The 20,847-nt window shown below is 49.4% G+C and overlaps 1 protein-coding gene across 2 annotated transcripts; it reads left to right on the top strand.

The window, feature by feature from the left end:
- Nucleotides 1–2,823: 2,823 nt before the first annotated feature.
- On the top strand, nt 2,824–20,504 carry LOC144154825 (cholesterol transporter ABCA5-like; the record flags this gene model as incomplete). Of its 2 annotated transcripts, none has more annotated exon segments than XM_077685920.1 (3): nt 2,824–2,997; nt 4,284–4,506; nt 20,159–20,504. In XM_077685920.1, coding segments are annotated over 3 exon segments (589 nt in total), but the record flags the coding sequence as incomplete, so codon positions are not given.
- Nucleotides 20,505–20,847: the final 343 nt, after the last annotated feature.

Genomic DNA, 20,847 nt, shown 5'->3' with positions numbered 1-20,847 from the left:
AAGAAACACACCATTATGCTATTAGATATGATGTAGCGTGCTTCTGAGTAAATAATCTTAAGAACACTTGCAAGGACTACCGCAGTATCTTAGCAGAGAAATACGCGACTGTCTGTTACAGATTTTTGATGCTGCTGGCATGGCTTAGGAGTGCTGGCATTACGGTATTTGCGTTATAATGGTGACTCGTAGCTACCCATGATGTCGTCTGCTGGGAAGCCACGGCACATGTCGTCGTTTGAGCAGTGCAATGTCGCGTTTGTTTCGGGATAGTTCAGGTGAGAGAGAAGTTGGAGCAGCATTTTTTGTGTAACCCGAGCGACGCCCAGACGGCGCGATAGTTGAATCGCAAGACCGGGTCACGGGTATGTAAACAGACGAACTCGCGGCTCTTTCTATCTGCAGAGGGTTAGTTCGATGGGAAAAAAAAGAAAACAATAGCAAAGCCATGCGGTGACCGTCCTTCTGTACAGGTATGGGCATCGGTTGGAAACCCCCGCGGGGGGGACAGCCATCCGGCCGCTGGATGACCGGGCGGACAGCGAGAAATAATAGTGCAAACGGGGAGGGCCAAACGAGGCCCTCCCCACGGCACGTATTATTCCTTGTCCGCCACACCCGAACAGCCAAGCAGGCGGCAGCTGGGATCGAACCCATCTCTCTAGCGCTGCCTGCGTGCGAGCTCGGCACGCTACCCACTCGACCATCCGGGCGGCTCGGTCCAGCGTCCTTGCCACTCGGCTAGCTGGGTGAGGTGCACAGCTTGTGGAAAGGAGGCAGGCAGAGTCCGCAGAAAGCGTGTACTCACGGTTCAAGCGAGTGACGTCAAAGCGGTGGGCGAAGGCAACCTGTTTATCGCGGGTGTTTAAACGTCGAGACAGCTACTTCCCTCTCTCTCTTTCCTGCCCTTCTCCGCCTGCTGGAGGCTGTGCGTGGTTTTCCTCGTACACCTGGGGCGGTATTATCGTAACTGTCTCTTTTGAAAACGTCCCTTTTGCGCCCCTTCCTCGTGACGTACTTCCGGTTAAGCAATAAGCGTTAGCAATAGGTTTGCCACGCTTGCGTTACGTCACTTCCGGTTGTTTGCTTTTAGCCAATCAGGGCTTGCCAAAAGGGACGCAAAAGGGACAAAACTCGAGAATACCGCCTCTGAATGCTCAAAGCTCTTCGGAGGACCAGTTCCTCTGCTAGGTTACGACTGTAGTAACCGGTCCCTATTGGCCGGGAGGCTGAAGCGATGCACGGGTTTTAGTGCGGTTGACCTTGTCTTTTTGTGTATTTATTCTGTTGCGTTGCGGTACTCAGCAAGGAATGGCTACGTTATGAATTTTTGTCACAATTCGCAGTGCCGCTGTGTTCCTGGGCTTCCTGACTACACCTGGACGGATTGCCGGCGAATTTTGGATTTGAAATAAAAGAGGAAATGTGCAGTGATAACTTCTCTTGTCTTCGTGTTCGCAGCCTTAACGTCGAAAGATTCCCTAGCCAGCTGCCAGAGGTAGAATGAAAGCAAAGCCAGCTATAGCTGGCAGAGTGAAATCAAAGCTGGTAGAATTAAAGAAAAGCAAGCTAGCTCGAGTGAAAGCGAAGCAAAGCTAGATACCTAGCAGAGTGGAATGAAAGGTGTTTCTAGGAAATGAAAGCTACCTGGTAGCGCGAATTCGAAAGCTAGCAGTACAGTGAAATAAAAGGTGCTTATTGGAAAGGCTCCAGTTCAACAGCCGTGCGTGCAGTGAATGGCACAGTAAATTGAAAGCAAAATGAAAGGCCAGCATATACGGAAAAACACACATCACACACACGGTTTGACGAATATACACGTTTTTATTTTTCTAGTCCATCATGAGACTGGGAGGAAACAGCGGCTTTGACCCTTTGTCATTTCATTTCGCAGGAAGAAAGCTTCGCGTTCAACCATCGCTTTCGTACAAGAAGTGGCGGATGATTTTCCTGCATAATTTTCCACGTTCATGCAACCCTCTCTAAATTCAAACCACTTCGGTGATGCCGGGATTACGCAAACGATGGCGTCATCTTCATTACGCGAGTTTCATTACGAGTTCATTACGCGACCACTGGGCAAATTTTTTTCTTGGGGTGCTTCCGCAATCCTCATCGCCAGAAAGTTACCTGCTATGCGTTTTCGTAGCTTACGGACAAATCAGTAACATAGATCTGTTTTGTTTTAAAAACAGCGCGATGCTTGACAATGGGGGAACGCTTGGCTGGTGCTGCATAGAAGTAACGTTTCACCAGTGGGCAGAGGTGTATGGCCTTCTCGGGGAGTACACAGGCTGTGTTCCACTGAGGATGGCGGTCAGTGCTTGAGTGCCCCCAGAAGCGCTTGGGGATGTCGATCTCCACCATGCCGAAGCTGGAGTTCCAGGGCCGTTCCGGTGACCACGGGGCGGGGAAGAGGAAGAGGGTCGGGAAAATGGCTGCAAGACCCTGCAACAAAACACAGGCCATACACAATGCTCTTTACGATAGAAATGTTAAATAAACGAAACCGGGATAGAAATAAAATAATTCAAATGGCTTGCACAGGTATTAATCGCCGTTTAACGATCAGCTGAATACAGAACGTGCAATGGTATCAAAACAGGACACACATCTAGATGGGGTAGTACTACTGCAACTGAGATGTGTATCTCACAAGACAGGACAAGGATGAGAGCATCTGACCGACAACTTACGGGGATAAACCGACAGAACGCTAGGCCACAGACAGAAAACTAGAAAGTAGTACTATCATGTAGCGGCACTCCGAGTTGTGGCCCCTCCGAGGGACCCCTGATTGGCTGAAGGCCGACAACCCCGCAGCCACGGCGAGACGAAACTGCTGCTTCTCGCGTGCGCGGCCGTGGGCCTACCCTCCGTCCTGCTCCTGGACGAGCCGTTCTCGGACGTGCAGCCGCCCTACCGCCACGAGGTCATCCGGGCGCTGCAGGTCCTCAGAAGCACCAGGGCGACGTCCATAATCATCACCTCGTACCGGTATACACCATTTCCTGAGACGCTTTTGACGAGCTGTCGCCCGGAGGACCAGACTCTTCTGGTGACACGGGAGAAGACGGCTGCACTCTAAAATGATTTACACCCAAAAGGGTGTAGCTAACCTTTTATAACTAACACCCTTACATCCTACTAAAAACAAAACAAAACACCCTTTAAGCGTGCTTTCATTGATGAGTCTTGCGACCTTGCAAAAACCCCAACAGCAACCCTTGTGAAGGGGGGTTTATCGTTAATTACACACTTTCAAATGCTGTTTTCCTTTGTGTTTTGGTAGGGTGTAGGGGTTTTATTTCTCACTTTCGAGTTCATTAAAATGATTTCTCTTCCACTCTCTCCTCTTAGATGCAATGTTTGAAACGTTGGTTTGAGTTATGAGTGACCTGTGCAGTGGCTTCGAATGCAACAGGATACATAGCCGATAACTATATCTTTAAAACCACCGGTAAAGTGGAGTGCCACGTCGCACTCCGAATTGCTACATTTACCTCAATGTTTAGCCGTAACCAACCGAAAGGTCGTCAACGAATTTCTGATGTCTTTCTGCATAGCGGCTTAAGAAGATGAAAAAAGGACAAAATCGCGTCTCTCTACAAGCAGCACTCTGCTTCCTAAATAGAAGGATTTAGAACCCACAGCAAACTTGCCAACTTATGTAAATTATTCTTCCTATTTTTGAACCCCTTATCTATAGATTCTGCAAGTGCCTTGAAATGATGGTGGTTATTACCCGTCGGCTCAAGGTAAAGCCTCTGTAAGTTCCTATCTACTTTGTAAGAGATGTCGTGGGTATACTTCTCCGCTACGCTCTACGAGGACCGATTCTTGCAAGCAGTGCTGAATTCCCCCCCCCCCCCCCCCCACACCATCAAGTCCAGCGGGCAAGTTAACTCATAAATATCCTATGCAAAGAGTCACCGCGTACTAGGACTGCGCAGTGCAAATTAAGTGTTCAAAAGTTTAAAAGTAATGATGTAAGATTAGAACTCAGTAAACTTTCCACCACAATTGCAGTGACTTTTGGAGCGCTGTGGCCCAGCAGACCTAAAAAGGGTTTTTCAAATTTACCAGCGTTCACAACAGTAGCATGAAATACTATCCCCGAAACAAGGGGCGAAATCCCGTAATGCATCGGTAGAAAGAGACTGAATAACACCAGACTTCGTATAAAAAAAAATTCTTGTAACGGGGCTTACTATGTACAACTTTTTACGAGCTACTCCGGTACGATAGTCTTCGTATTTTTCGGTGTTTCTGCGCATGCGCAGCATGTCTCTTTGCGAGCTGGTGTGCGACCGGGTAGCAGTGATCAAGGCTGCCAAGGTGGAGGCACTGGGCGACGCCGAACAGATGAACCAGAAGTACGGGCGATGCTACACCGTCAAGGTTCGCCTACCTCCCGGTCGACACTACGACTACGACCTGCAGAGCAACGTCCTGCTCAAAGTTCAAGAGGAATTCCACGAGGCCACCCTGCAGCAACTCTATGAGGTTGGTGCAGTTAGCCGAAACGCTGTGCCCTATAGTTGCACTCGCCCTAAAAGGCTTCATTTAGAAGTCCGAATTTCCCAGGAACACACTCGTAGGTAGCTGCGCGTAGGCCGTTTTCTAGCAGCTCTCACAGATAGCGGAGTGGTTTTAGGAGTGCAGTTAATACAATTGAATGTTTTGAAAAGTGGATGGTTTTTATTAGATAACCGCAACTTAGTAATCCTTACATTTTTCTGGTCTCCGGTGTTGCTGGGATGTCCGTCGAAGCGACTTTCCGCCGTATTGCTGCCACACCGGTCAATAGCTCAGTCGAGACTTTCTTACTATATTTGGCATTCACGCGCATGCGTCTTGAAAGGCGGTGTCAGAGAGGAGCAGAGGGGGTTCTGGTATTTACGTTTCCCGGTTGGTTGCAATGGCAACGGACAGAGGAGAACAGTATGGTACAGGCGGTCCAACCCTTCGCGCCTAGGCATCAGGATCCTGAAGGTAATGACATCACCTAACGTATACGCGGACAGTGGCGTCATCTGTAGTCAACAGATGTTGCACAATATATCGTCTGGAGGACGTTATCCGGAGGGTTTAGCTGCCCTGAAAGCCGTAAAGGTGCCAACTAGACGTTCTAAGGGGGCTAGATTTAGCACGGGGAGCGGGTGGAGAGCCTGGAGAGCCTGGGTGCTTGGAGCGGGTGGAGAGCCTTCGCGGTGGTTGAATTTGTGCAGTGGGTGGGTGAAATTTTTCCAAAGATAATTTCTTGTGCCACCTAAACTAGAAAATTCAGACGGTCTCTCTGACAGTCCGGGTCGGGTCGGGTCGGGTCGGGTCCGATTTGGTCAGGTCGGTTCGGTCGGTCATCCAATTCGACCTCTTACCGCCAGGACGGAAAGCCGGGGAAAGAGTGCTTGAGCACAAGGTATGTTATATATAGACGAAAAGACATTTCGAAATGGGAAAACTGCTGCCGTGGCTCCCACATGTCAGCATTATTCAGCCAAATGAAAATACCAGACATGTTTACAAGAAAATAAAAAAAAATTGTATATATTACCGACGTTTTTTAGATTAAGAACACACGTTGGTTGGTTTTTACGACAGGAAACGAACGGTTTCGAAGAAAGGCGCGATACACTCAAACCGAGCATATTGGTTAGAGCTGCTTCAACCCAAGAGACAAATAAGGCGTGCTGTCTAGACAAATGACACGCGATCCGTGCAACCGCGTTTAAATGGAACTGAATTGTATGAACCTCAATTGCATTCATCGTGGAAAGCCCAAGACGGGAGGCAAAGAACCCGAGGGACTGTGAGAGACAGCAGAGAAAGTTGCGTGGCTGGGGCACCACAAGACTGTCTTTTGACGACTTGTCCGCCTTTTCTGCGGAGCAAGCAGATAAACAGCTAATTTTTCATTGAAAGAATAATCGTGATTATCACGTAAGGAATGCCCTAAAGTACGCATGCTCGCTGCCTTTTTGTCCTTCTTAATATATTTGCGTCACTTCGAGAACGGAATACAGGAATTCTTTCCTTTTTTTTATTTGAAAAGGTATTTCTATTTTTTCGGAGAATAAAAGAAGTATTTATATGCACCCAGTCCATTTCTGTTTCTCCGCCCTTCTTTGCATGATTTTTGAGTGGACCGCCTGAAGAATATTTTACAGGCGTTGCTGGTATCGGTTTCTCGAGAAACCCATATCAGTTACGCCTGCTGTCAGCTACACTGAAAGAAAGCAAACTTTACAAAATAGGCTTCCACAACAAGAGGGATATGATGATGATGACGACGACGAAGAAGCGAGAAGCTTTCTCCAAAACAAATGCAATATCCACCATCAAATCAGCCCAAGTTTAAATCAACAATGACGCTGAGCTAACCGAATCAGCCCATTCAGATGACCCAATCAAACTAAGGCATAGAAAATCACATACCATTCGCTTAGCTGATCGTTTCGTAGATATGAACTGGCCTTTGGCCGATAGAATTGTGTATTCGCATTTGTATCGGACAAAGGTTCGGGTTTCAGCCACCCCTTTACCAGAAAGGGGCGTTAATTTTTTTCGATGTATACCCCGTAGGAAGACAGGCCATGCTGACATTCACCCATTCATGTTTTCCGCTCTGCCGTTCACGCAGGGCGTGATGAAATTCCGCGTGGGCAAGTCGTACACGAGCTGGGCGGAGATATTCACGAAGATGACGGCCATCAAGCGCGACCTGCGGCTTCCCGAAATGTCCATAAGCGACATCACGCTCGAGGAAATTCTTGTTGGGCTCGCTCGTCGCCAGATCGTCCTCAGGGGCACCAGGCCGAGCCGCAGCGTCGCACCACCGCGCGTCTAGACGCCGCTGATAACGCGAAAGCGATAGCTATTAAAAAGTTCGGTGTTTTCCTGTTTCTAGTTTCTTGTCTAGTCCCAAACACCGAACCGAAATGTGCGCGTGCCCTGTGTGCATATGCATGTGCTTTGGTCGGCGCCCTGAATATACGCTCAATTTGGCGGGTTATCGGTTGTTTCTCATCTGGTTAAAGTTGATGCTTGGACGAGTTGGTGTTCCATAATCTTGAATTCACAGCACAATCAAGAAACGAGGATGGCAGGAAGAGCACGACACACAGGTTCTCCTATCTGTCGACACACGACACACGACACACCGGCGATCCTGTGTGTCGTGCTCTCCCTGTCGTCCTCGTTTCTTGTTTGCACTGTGAATTCATCATTTACCGTCGCAGTTTATTTACACTGTGAATATTTGTTTGAGCCGAGTCGCAAACTGCAATGCAGCCTGGCGGGCCATCACACTTCTTCCAGCCTCGGTAGCTGAGATTATCTTTCGTGGAAACAATTCAGAGAGCTCGAGTGCAGTAGCGGTGTCTAACAGTCTAAGTTTACTGCAAGCGTAGCTTCTTTGAGGGCTCCCAAGCAACCCCCGGACGTCCGTCGGCCGTCCACCGTATGTCCATTTCGGCTGTAGCGGACGTCCGTAGGACGCCCGTTTCAGGGCCGATGGACGTAGCATGTACGTCCGTGGGATATCGGGCTTTAACACTTTCGTACTCTCCAGTAGGATATCCGAAATTAGATGTATTTTGGATGTTCACTAAAAATTTCCAGAATCACATATCGAGAACCTTATATTCCTGCAACGTATTGTACACCGCGCGAGACCAGCTCACTACAGGGCAGACAGGCACACATGAACACAGTGAACTTGCTTCACATGTTTCTTGATCGGTTCTTAATTCTTGTATATCCTTCCCCAAAGCGATGATCGTTAGAGTTGGTGACGTCCTTCAACAAAGAAGACAATAGGCTTTATGTTACAAATATGAAGATGAAACTTGCAACATACAAGTCAGGGTGATGTAAAAAATCGTTTTAATTGAAAATCAAAAGTGCTTTTTCGTTTTCGCTTGTATATTCAATTGAAGCCATTATTTCATGCTATCTTGTAACTTTGTACGTCCACTGGCAGAGGCCATTAGCAAATGGACATCAGTTTCCCGATGTCCACGGTACGTCCGAAAATGGACATCCAAACACGGACGTACAGTGGACGTGTAGTGGCCATCCAAACTGGGCATTTGATGTTCGGCTGTATTTCGGACGTCCCACGGACGTTCGTGGCTGCCTTTTTCTGTCCTTCCATCTCAGTGGGAGCAACCGTAGTTTGGATCATCGTCCACAGAACTCTTAGGCACCAAATAATTCTTCGCCCGCGTTCTAAGCCAGAAGTCTTCCCCATTAAAGACCGTCGTCGCCATGGTCATGTGATGCATAGACACCCTTTTGGATTAGGAGCACACTGAATGCGCACCAGAGGAGGTAGACGTGTGCATCTACGAAGCTCGAGCAACGTTTAGGGCAATTTCACTGCGGAATCATTTTCATAAAATCTCAGTTCATTGAAAATAAGCTAATTGAAGTTTGACTTTTGACAGTGGCGACATAACACAAAATGCCCCGTGTGGAGCATTTTACCCTACATTGTTTCAGATTAGAGATACAAAATGTTCGTTCCCAGCTGGTGCGGCCGTCTCTCGTCCATTTAACAAAAATGAGAAATACACGCGCTTAGAGAGGTTTCATAAATGCTGTTGAGGGTATGAAAAACACGCATACATACGGCGCAAATTTCAACCGGCCACAGACTGACTGGTGAACTACAAAGAAGGTTACGGGGCAGCGGCGATGTGTCTCGCTGCATGATATTTCGCGTTCTTTTTAAACATGACTCGAAGAGTAGATGCGCTTTCCCGAGTTCCCTCGTTCGGTCCATCGCTGCTTCCATTTATCCCATCCACGACCCATAATTTCGTGCGCATTTTGATAAAGTCCTGATCCTGTTACTAGCTAAGAGGATCAGTTTAAGGCTCTCGCATAATTTTTGTATTTCGCGACTAATGTCGTGCTCGATAGTTATTTAAGTGTTTCAAGTACGACCAACTGAGGCATCATGCTAACTGAGCAGACGATCTCTCCAAAGCACATTAACGCATTGATAGCCAATCAGCGCAGGGCAATTTAACGCTATGGCGCATTTTTTTATCTGACGCCCAATAACGCCAGAGTTTCACTCGGTTGTGGTCAAGGTTCGAAGTGGTCGCTATCATGACAATGATACAAACTAGGCATGCAGCGTGGTCATCATCATCAAGGAAAAGGGGACGTGTTCTCTGTTCGCGCTGCGTTGGAACGACTCGATGGAGGATCTCGCATAGTAGGCCTCACCATCGGGAAGTCCCGCCCCCACGAGTTCGGGGCATGTCGACGACCATGAAGACTCTCAACCAAGCCGACACTAACTCATTGACCCCCGATATCCCTGAAAGCGGTTCGGATGATGCTCCAGGACATGGCGTCGCCTATGGCAATACCTAGCCGGTCCCAGCTGCTCACTTTGAGTTCGTGATGCGTGGGGGTCTGGTGCATGTGGCCTTTCCATAGGGCCCGAGAAGTCACGTGACTTTTGGGAGTGTATATTTTAGTGCCGAACAACAAACGAATTTTATTCTTGGTCGTCGCACGAGAGCTCTCTGACATGATGTCAGATGTGGGATCGATAGCGGATGCCTCATAAACGTCGCAAGGAGCAGCGGCAAACCAGAGCAGAGCCGACCCCTCGGAGCAAGGAGCACCAACGATCTTCATCGAGCAATGGCAGGAATTAAGCCTCCAAAGCCGTTCGACTCCGAGAATTCTGCACACTGAACCTGAAAAAGAAATATGGGCTCACGCCGACGTTTCGACAGGGCAAGTTTCTCTTCAACCGGGAGGGATTCGCAGCTGCGGGGCGAAGTGGAATTTCAGCGGGCACGGTTACGGCGGGTTTCGGTCGTTTTAGGGGGCAGCCCTTTGGCAGCCGTTACCTGGGCTTCGCGGGAGCGGTGTCAGTTTACGTCCGCGTAACCGAGTGAGCGAGCGCAGCAGCGTACGACATTTCAACGCGGACGTTAAGCGGCCCAGTGGGACCTGTGCGGAGTCCTTAGTGGTAGAGCGGATTGGCTTCTGTGTTAGGCTATGTTCACATTATCAACGCAAAACCCGTATCATGATCTATGGACGTACAACATCCCATGTCACGCAGTTCGGTTCGCTGAGACGTGAAATAACGTCATTCTTAAAAGTCATTACGACCCTTGCGGCAACAGTCTGAACCCGGCCTTACACAACCAGTGAGATGCTCACAACGCGGGAGGGAGACAGGCAGTTCCATGTTTATCTGCAAGACCAAAGCCTGGATCCGTCCGAGGTTCATTCAGCTAATTGGCTAAGAAACATGCTCCATCGCAAAGTACGATAAACGCGTTTTGTTTCGTGCACTCCGTGGACTGCGTCCAGCTTCGCAGGTCATCCTTCTTCACAGATTGGAAGGGCAGTAATTTTTTTCTTTATCTCAATTACTTGCCGGAAGTTTGCGAGAAAGTTGTGGTATTGCTATCCGGAAAAGGCTGTAATGGACCAGAATTTTATTGTCTTCGCGGTTTCCTTAAAGTCGCCCAGTCGAAAAAGACAAGGCATATTTCTGTCGTTTGTCGTGTTTTCGCGTGTCGCACTGTCGTCTTGACGTATTGCTGTGTCGTGATTGTGATGTTCTGTCATGTGTCGTATTTCTGTCCCGATTTTCATGTTCAGTCGTGACGAATTGCTGTCTTGTCGTGATCCTGATGTTCCTTCAGCAGTTGCACATAGTTTGAATTTTATTGCCCATTGTGAAGAGTAGCGTAAATAATAGCTCTGTTGTGACTACAGAAATGTTTGTCGTTGAGAAAATTGACTGTCGTTACCACAGAGCTGTATGTCGTAAAAACAGTACTTCTTCTGTCACAACAAAGTTTTTTGTCGTGCGACAGAAGTTCTTCTTAGCTTTTTGCGGTATTCATGCCGCGATTTTAGACTGGGCGGAGATAGGGTCCTGGCTTTACGGCTTTTTACTTTTTTTGCCAATTTAGGGCATTTTTATTTATGGCTGGAAGCTGATTTTCATTATTTTTTTTCTCTAGGGAAGTTCACTCATTACATGTTTTGACTACATCGTTACGTGTTTTTACGGCGCGTTTCCACAATCTGAAATTTCTGTCCCCTCAGATCGAGTTGTTCAGCATGACTATAGACGAAGAGCAGCTGTGCTTTAGAGGCCCCGGATTCTTCGCTGTCGACCGGCCCATGCCGACATCGGTAAATGCCCGTCGTACTCGTGCCCGTCGTACTTGTGCACGCACGGTTCTGTAGCGTGAATGGGAATGGCCTCACCTATATGCTACATATGTCGAATCCCCAACGTTCTCTCGGTGGTGTGGGCACTTTACTCAGCGACGTCTTTTCACGTAATGAAAACTGCATATAAAATAAAACACGGTCTTAGGGCCTCCATATTTTGATATGCTCTATGTTGCCACTAACAAATGTCTTGAAAAACGGTGTTAATACGGGCTTGTTGGTACATACTTCGTTTTGTTAGCAGCACTAGGGAAAGACACAGAGGAATCGACACAAGACTGCCCTGTCTCGTGTCGCCTCCTCTGTGTCCTGCCCTAGCGCTGTTATCAAAAGCAAACAAATGCCTTCCTGGCAATGCATTTGTGTTAAAAAGTGAAGCCGACTTTAAAGTGATCGGCGTGAGCTTGGTGAACCATGGCCGTTTACGGAGGCAATATTTTTTTTTAGTTTTAGCAGTTTAAGGCGAGTGTTCTTTTTTTTTTTTTTTTTTGGAACACACGGATGAGTAGTCACGAGAAACGCTTTTGTTGTTTAAAAGGCCACAGCCTCCTGCTGTCCGGGCTGGTATATACATTCATTTCCGCACTAAAATTTATCACTCAACATTGTTTTAAAAAGTCGCTAATCACAACATGCGTTCAAATTGCGAAACATGTATGACTAGTCCATGGGTTTTCTGGAAACGTATTGCTCCTGCCAGATCTAGCATTGAGTTTTCGCATTGGCTTCGCGAGACTTGCTGTTAGCGCCATTTTTGAATGCTTATGACCATGACTGTAGGAACAATTTGGCTGCTGTTTGACTAGTCATGATGTTGTAAGTTGTTCAAACAGGTGAAGATAAAACAAACAGGTTACGTATAAATGAGATATGGTAGATACAGAGTGAGAATACGAGTGTTCTTGTGTGCGTGTGTTTGCACCTGGCATGTTTATGCGTGTGTGTCCTTAATAATCAGGGATAAGTACAGCTGACGAAAATGTCTTTTCCAGTTACTACCTGTTAGTTCATACTATGCACATAAGTCATGAAACGGTATGTCTCAGCTAATGTTATTGAGAAAACAAACGATACAACTTGCGAGGAAGCGCCTCAATAAATGCGGGCGCTTTTTACCTGGCAGATTCAAGAAACTGTTCTACGGCCATTTCCAATGTTGTCACAGAGTTGCCTGAGAAAAAATGCGAGTTACTGAGCTTAGGAGCTTAAATAGACAGTTTCCTTCTACACGCCTCTAAACATTAATAACGTCTGGGCTTTCTTTCTTCTGCGCAGTTTTTGGCCGTCGTGATGACCTACTCACTTCTCCTCATCCAGACAAGCGGTGGATTAGAAACACCGCATTGTGGTACTCACACTAGCACGCCACAGTGTAGGTGCTTTTGTATTCATACCGGCTCTAGGTGGCGACAAAATTTAGCAGACTGCGAAATAATGTCAGTTTTTTTGGTTTTTAGGGATGATAATAATGTGCTGAAAAGTGGACGGTATTCATCTGATTCAGCGCCCCGTTGTAGGTGAGTTCATTTGTCGACTTCATTGTCATTCCCCATACCTTCCGTATTCATTCCTTTCTCTGTTTATCCCCAATACCCTTCCCCAATGGGAAGAAGCAGGCCCAAGTTCACTTTCTCCGCCTGGCCTCTTCTCCTTTTCATCAAACATTTACTCTCTCTCTCTCTCTACTGTGTCATTGTGGGGTGAGGTTTTTGACCAGTCAACGTACTCAAACGCCGAAAAATTTTGCCCCGCACATTAGAGATGAGAACACAAACGTGAAAGCAGGCGCGCTCTTCCCATTCTGCACACGGATATCTCCAGCTTTATGCCTAGCTGCAGTAGGATACAAATCCCAACAAGAGAGAACTTCCAGCCTACCTGGAAATGTTGTATTCCAGCTTGAACGTTTTCCTTGTACGTGGAAGTCACGTATTACAGCTAAGCGCATTTATTAGCGCGAAACAAACAGTGACATCGAAAGGCCTGTTCCAGACAGTAACGTGCCTGGCCTCAGCTTTTTTGCCAGCTGGAAAGGCTTAATCCTAGCTCTGGTCTTTGAAACAGCCGATCAGTTTATTATTATTTTGCTTGATTTCAGTGAAAAATACCCAGCAAAATGTAATTAGCAATTAATGCTGCAGCTGCATTTATCAACATCATGAAGACATCGTTACAACGTCTTATCACTACCATGACATCATGGGAACATCCATCCCTTCTTCAGAGGTGTGCCGAACATAACAATTCCTGAAAGGGTCAGCAATATGGTTATTTATTGCAAACGTCTTTTCCGAAGAGCGGATTAGGTTCCCGCACACAGAATAATTATCTTTTCAAAAATTCCCCGAACATTATTACCCGAGTTTCCGGCCAGCACTAAGTACTTGGCAAAGTGGCAAAGGCATAAATTCTCGTAAGAACATGTGTTGGCTTCTCTCATTATGCGAGCGCAAACGTCACAACGCCGAAAAAGCCCCACGTGGTAAAATATTTCCATACTGGCGTATCCAGTAAGGTTTGTGGCCACGTATTAAACGACAAGTCGTTTCCTTTGGCCAAGTTGACACTGGAAGACACGGCAAACCAATTGTATTTAAAATGGTGAAGATTGCGCTAAGGAGTTGCGGTAAACATCCATTAACTCCGAGAAACTGGGAAGGAAGTTTTATTTATACCTTTAACAAGTGATGTGCATCTAGATGGCTTCATTTGTCAGAGAGTGTCCACATCGCGTAATCGGGTAGTGTTGATGGAAGTCTGCAGGGCTCCTAAGATGTGACCTGCCCCGCTTTTCGAATAATAAAGGGTTTGAAAAGAGGGAAGTTCCGTTTTGCCTTCGTGTTACCGCGAGGAAGCTTTCGCGAATGTGTGCTCACTTGTACGCGCCATCCTGCGGACAAAATCAAGCCGGGGCGGGACACTTCGGCTAGTTTCGGTATTGGAAATGAAGTGTCGCCATGGCGCTGGTAGAGAAGCGAAAATTCACCAGCTTTTGCATGCGTGGCTTCATCTTTTGAACATACGCACCAAAAACGTAAAGTGGTGCATGTGTAGAAATAAAATGCGTTCTAGGCTATTTCCTTTCTTGACACCCTACTAGTTTTTTTAATCGCTTCATTCGTTGCAACGACGGGCGGCACTTTTGCTCTTATTTCTTTTGCTTCCATCTTGTTCGTCTGCTCCTGTCTCTTTCATTGTGTGCACGTGTAGATGTTTTGTAGTATGCCTTGAAGATGAAAATTACGGTGTCTGTGAATGCGAACAGCCTTAGAATGTCAGAGAAACTGAGAAAAGGACGCAAGGTGTGCTGCGCTGTTGCGAACTGTTTGCTGCCACCACCAGAAGTTCTACCTGTACACGGAGAGGCACAAGCGTGGATGCCTGGACCGGTTTCGCCTACACGGGTCCGAACCGGCGCCGACAGGCCTGTAAAGGTGACGAGCCTCGTGGCCGAATCGGGCCACGATCTTGTCACCCTAGAAGAAGGTGAGCGTCTCTGCCAGCTGTGAATCGATGAAATCAAGAAACGGCAAGGTTCATCTCATGACGGGGCGTCGAAGGGCAATTCCTTCATCCCGTTCTTTCCTCGAAGTACCTGGAGTAGCAAAAAGGATGAATGACGTAGCGGCCCGCTGCTCTGTGGGCATCATGACACGTTCCTTGTGCCACATCACTTCGGAGCCGTTTGAAGACTCCATCAGAGCGTTCAGCGCACTGACACGGCCCACCGCAAAGATCCTGGTGTCCTTCCTGGGCCGAGCGTTCGGCAACATCTGCTCGTATCACGAGAACCTCTACCTTGAGGGTTACGACACGCCCTGCATCGACCCGCAGAACAAGCACAGCAAGCGAGGCACTTCGTCACCGAAATGGCTCGTTCCACGGTAATTTGCGCTGGAATGCCGCGACAAGTATCCGATAAAGCCTGGCCGTACGGTGTGCTTACAGTGCCTGAAAGGCTTCTGCAACAAGTACCCGGAAATTGAAGCCTTCTACAAGGAGGACGAGCGTGCGACACAGGAGAAACTCGCAACCACAACTGAAGGCGCAGAGAAGGAAGGTAACGCCGAGCATCAGCAGGGTTCGGATGCAGAGAATTCCCCAATGAAAGGAGAGAGCAGCTCTGCGGTTGAGTACGACCGCCTGGGGAGAAGGAAACGGAAGAAGACCAACCTTACTGCGGTGGAGCGGGAACTGCGTCATTTGCGCGTGAATGATCCCCAGCTCAAAGACTTCCAGGGTTCTGGACACCACGAGAAGCGCGAAATCAAGAAGAGGACCAATGATGTCCCCGAGACTTCTGAGGATCACTCTACTGCGCCCTGCACAGACCGAGGTATACACATCGCTTCGAACAAGGACGCCTGCGACTGCCTGCAAGTCGACTGCCCGGGCTGCCACTTTCCCCGCGTCAAGTGTGGTTCTGCAAAGTGTGGCATCGAGTGCCGCCGCAACCGCAAATGGGTTTACGAGCAGCTGGAAATTCATGGGGTTCCGAATGCTGTCTACAAGAACCCCCTTTTGAAGTGAGGTTCCTCCCCTGCCCTCCCCGTGTGTACGCATTCGTTCTTTGACTCCCACCTGGCTTTCCTCTATTTTACTTCTGGTCGTTTCATTCCGCTTTATTTTTTCTGCCTTTATTTCACCTCTGCTACGTTTGCATTCAGAGAATAAACAATGTTATTGACGTCTGGGAAAGAGTCTTTAGGGAGGCCTCCTCATTTCATCTGTCCAGTGGCACGAGCCCCTTCTCCTGGCCCTCTCGGCAAACTTGCTCTGGACGCGTTAGGAAAGGGGATAGCCAAGCAGCTGTCCCCCTCCGGTGGGAAAGAAGTGTGTGTGTGCGTGTATGTGTGTGCGTGCGCGTACGCGTGTGTGTGCATGCGTGCGCGTGGTGCGTGTGTGTGCGTATTTGCGCATGTGTGTGTGTGCGCGCGTGTGTGCGAGTGTGTGTGTGTGTGTCTGTGTGCGTGTGTGGGTGCTTGTGCGTGTCTGTGCGTGTGTATTTGTGCCCGCGCGCGCGTGTGCGCGCGTGTGTGCGTGTACATACGTGTGCGAGTGCGAGTGTGTGTGCGCGCGTGTGTGCGCGTCTGTGCCTGCCTGCAGTGCATGCGCTCGCGCGCGCACTTCACGAAATAAGTGATAACCCTCTTTGAGCGCTGAAAATGCTTTGCAAAATGAAAACAGTTTCAGCAGGGCATGGGGGAAGGGGGTGAAATTGTGTCGCATTGCAAAAATCATGCTCCCCTCCGTCAAACGACGACTATGGTTGAACGCGAAGCTTTGTCGTGACTCCGACCAGGTCGAAATTGAGCTATCGGATATACGCTATCGGCGTCATAACGCGAGGGACCCAGGTTTATATCCGGCCACGGGGAGCGTTTTCTTTTTTCTTTTACTTCGACGTTTTTGCGTTACAGATGGCGTCATTGAGAACATTGACGCTTCGTTTTAAAAGGCAAGAGAAAACAACGCGCAGACGGTGCTCGCAGTGACGCCGCGTTAATAGGAAAGATAATGCAGTTTGCAGTGGCCTTAATTCTCTTCGATGCCCTATGCTGCGAGGAAATGTAGTCTTCAGCTTCGTCCTGATGTTTATACAGAGAAGGAACAACAAAAAAAAATAAATGGCGCTTAGTTTGCATAACTGCTGCGTTGCTGCGATGGCTGCAGATATGGCTGCACAACAACAAAAAACAAAGAATTGGGGAGGCCACCTGGTACTGCCCGTGTAATGGTGCAAAAGCATAGGTGGGCTCCGCACTGTTTCCGCCACTAGTTTTTAATGCAGAGCATTTCAGTAACTCACGATGTCACCCACGTTGACGTCCGTAGTCCGCACCGTCGTTGTCCCTACTATATAAAAAAAAATACTATCTGGCGCCCGGCTTCGATCCCTCGACCCTGCGGGCGGAACGCAATGTACATGGTGCTCTACCCACTGCGCCACAACGCCGACACAGAATGGGACGCTACGAACGCGCCTTATATCGTTGACTCGTTCAAATTACTGCTGACGAGCGCTCTCTCGTCAGCAGCAATTGCCACAAGTGCAACAACATTAACGTAACGCAAACTACTTAACGCCGTGCGCCCCCGGAAATGCTCTGCATTTGATCGTGCCCCTCGCGAGGGGGGTGTTTCACTGCGTCTTCTCTCGGTCGAGCGACCCGTGGCGCCATCTGGCGGAGGCGCGGCACAACTCGTTGCACTTTGAAAAGATGCGGCGCCAGCCAGGTGTGTGTGTGCGTGCCGCACTTGTACAAATGGCGAGTGCATGTGCTGTCCACAGAGCAAAGCATTCGTGCAAGTAAGCCGTTGCAGTCAGTCAGTCAGTTAGTTAGTTAGTTAGTTAACAACTCCGCAAGCATTTGCGTTTCTTGCTCTGTAAACAAAGCGAAACACGCAAGAATGACGACATTTCCTTGACTCATTCAAACTACGTCAAGAAGCTGCTGATACAACGCATTCACTACTACCAACTCCCCAAACACTAAACGTTAACGCAATACACCCACCCCCTATGCGACGCATTTACTCGAGTCCCCCTCGCGGGGAGATGGGCCCAATTTGTCGTTCGCGCGCGCTCCGGTCGCTAACATCTGTGGCGTGATCGTGACGTCAACGTCACGCGTTCGTGGTGGCGCGATTTCGGCGCTATAACACTCTCTCGCGAGGGGCATTGGATTGGATTCGATTGGATTGGCTTGGATTGGCTTGGCTTGGATTGGTTTGGATTTGGATTGGGTTAAAGTGGATTGTGTTGCGTCATAGTCGAGCCACGTTGCGTCATAGCCGCTCCACGTTGCATCATAGCCGCGGCAGGGGGTTCACGGCACGTTTCACGCTTTTGATGCGGGCTGTTGATGCGGCCCGAGCTCAAGGTGTCCTGTACTGAGGAAGCCAGCCCCGAAGACTGGAATTGGATTTTTTTTCTAAATAAAAAGCTTATTCTCTCTCTTTCAAGACCACATCACTTCGCGTACTACACCAGTTCTCTGCGCTTTGATGCAACGATGCTTGAAGACTATTCTCTCTCTTTCTGTGGCTGCTCTTCCTAAAATGCCACCAGTCCTTCGGGTGTTGTGGCTGAGTGCACTGGTGATACAGGCCATGATGGCAGTGGTAGTGTAGCCACCAGGTGCTCCGCCGCAACATTCGCGAAAAGTATATAACGTACCTAACATCATAGGTAGCTATGGAAGCACCGGGCAGTTCTTGGGCTGGTCCTCTGAACTGCTCGCATTAGGGGTGAAAGTCCCGCTTCGCTGGCCTTGGGAGTTCCTCTGGCTGGCGTTCGGGCAAAAGTCCCACTACGCCGCTCTTGGGCAAGTCCTCTGAGCGGCGTCTTGGGCGCAAGTCCTGTTGTTCCGTCCTTGGGCAGGTCCTCTGGATGGAGCTTCAGGCACAAGTCCCGCGGTGCCGCGCATGGGCAGGTCCTCTGCGTCGCACTCCGGGCAAAAGTCCCGCTTGGCCACTCTTGGGCAGGTCCTCTGAGTGGCTTCTCGGGCAGAAGTCCCCTAATGCGGTGCTTCCTGGGAGGAGAGCTGGTCTTGTCGATTTGTGCAGGAGAGCGGGGCCTTTGCAGCTGTCTTCCAGTGACGGTCGCCACCGGAAGTGTTGCAGGCGCCGTCCCCTGGAATTGAGCTAGACGAGCTGGGGAAGAAGGCTGAGTGTGTAGATGGCGCCTCGGTGCCTTGTTGGGTCATGTGTCCATAGGTTGACTGCTAGCCTTTGGCAGGGTATACGGCTCCTGTAGAGCGTTTGCTTCTCCTGAATAGAGAGGGCGGGGGAGCTTGTACATCGGAGCTGGGATGTGTCTCCGCACAGCTCCTTTCCCTTAAGGACCGTCGGGGGCGTTTGCGCACCAGGCCATCCGGGCAGATGGTTGAGTGGCACAGCGGGAAACCGCTAGTGCCAACGGGTACCTCCGCAGGTTCGAACGGGAGGAGCTGTGGGGAGGCACACCCCTTGCTGGACTGAGAACATGGCAGAATCACGAGTTTCGATGCATGAGCTTCGACCTGTGGGGAATCCCTCGTCCCTCTCCTGTCAATGGAGCGAGAACCTTTGGGCACTGAGGACAACCGGCAACGGGTTAAACCATGCGCCAGCCAACTTCCCTTCCTCATAGCTGGCTCATTCTGGTGGAATGTGACACCAGGGACGGCCGCCACTGGTGAGTGCAGCTAACTTGGCCTGCGTTGCCTGTTCAGTTCGCAAGATCAGCTCTTCTTCCGGCACTTTGCAGCGGCCACCTGCAGAGTGCCATTTTTTTTTACCTCACACATTCGGGTCATATCGCTCTGATAGGAGATTCCAGCGGGGAGGTCGTTGACTTGCCCAACGTCAGGATGGACATCTAAAGCCCCACGAGAGTGTCTGTTCTCTTATTATTGCTTAATAGGTGAACCAGGGGAAGAACCGTGAGTTGTAACCACTCCACGTTCGTTTCAAAATGTCTATTACGAGATATCACGGATTGGCTTAATGCAGCCGATAGAATACGACGCAAAACAAGGAAGACGGAGTGCCATTGGTTTCTCCGAACGATAGAGGTGAAGCTCGCATCCTCTCAGACGCCTCGCAGCCTAAATTCCTCTACGACTGAAAGGGGTGCGAAACTGCGAAACGAGCATTTTCGAAACGGGCACATCTCGGAATTCCGAAGGCGTTCAGAAATCTCATTTCGCATCGAACAACGCAGCCAAGAAGGTAGCGAGTAAAAGTTGAGAATCCGCGTACTTCAGGGACACGTTACCCGCGCAAAAACCCACGGGAAAGACGAGAGTGACGGGACATGATGCGTGGGCCATTACCCTTTTCGTTGGCCACGGTCGAGCTGAATGTCTTGCACAAATTCGATCTCAAGCAGCAGTTATAGGGTGGTGGGTGATGCGCTCCTAACTTGTCCCAATGGTCGTTTCAGGATGACGTGCTCCCAAGGCTGGCAAAGATGGGTAGACGACAGTCGGAGAGAGCAGCGTCCAGAGAATGGATGCCAGGAGTCCTGCGCACGGCGTTTGAAAGCAAGCACCACACACAGGGTCGGACGAGTGTCGCTCCTGTGCCCGTGAGCTCCAGCACCGAGGCGACCGCTAGAGGGGCAGCTGTGCAATAGTTCATCTATAGGTCGCCGCTAGATGACGCGCCTACTCCTCCGTCTCCGCTGCTCCGCTGCGCACTCGGGCGCGCGCGCTACTCATCATGAACACTTTGCAAGCGAAGGCAGCAGCGCGGAGAGCTCGCAACGCGGCTGCAATGCGGGCCCGCCGCCAAAACCCCGCGGTTGTTGTTTCACGTCTTCATTTCACTTAAATTGCCCCTGGGGGGCTGCTGTGAAATGGAAAAAAAGAAAAGAAAAACCCTCAAGGGGATCAAAAATGAAGAAGCGAGGTCCTGGGTGAGAGCTGGCAACGCAGAGGCGGCACGCAACCTCTCATCAAAGATCCTCTCGCCACGTTAGAGGTAGCGACTCCTCATGATCGGTGAATCCACGTGCCGAATTTCATATTGCTTGTTTGGCTTTTTTAGTCCCTTCCGACTCCGCTGTAACGGCTTGTTTTGCATTTCGACCCCATTTCTCCGCTGCATACGCGTTTTCTCGGCGTGCCGTCA

Source organism: Haemaphysalis longicornis, unplaced genomic scaffold, assembly GCF_048455015.1.
Source record: "Haemaphysalis longicornis isolate Haplotype H1 unplaced genomic scaffold, Haemaphysalis longicornis Haplotype H1 scaffold_945, whole genome shotgun sequence".
Classification (NCBI taxonomy): Eukaryota; Metazoa; Arthropoda; class Arachnida; order Ixodida; family Ixodidae; genus Haemaphysalis; species Haemaphysalis longicornis.
Note: the sequence above shows the minus strand (reverse complement) of the source record. Positions and strands in the feature narration are given on the sequence as shown.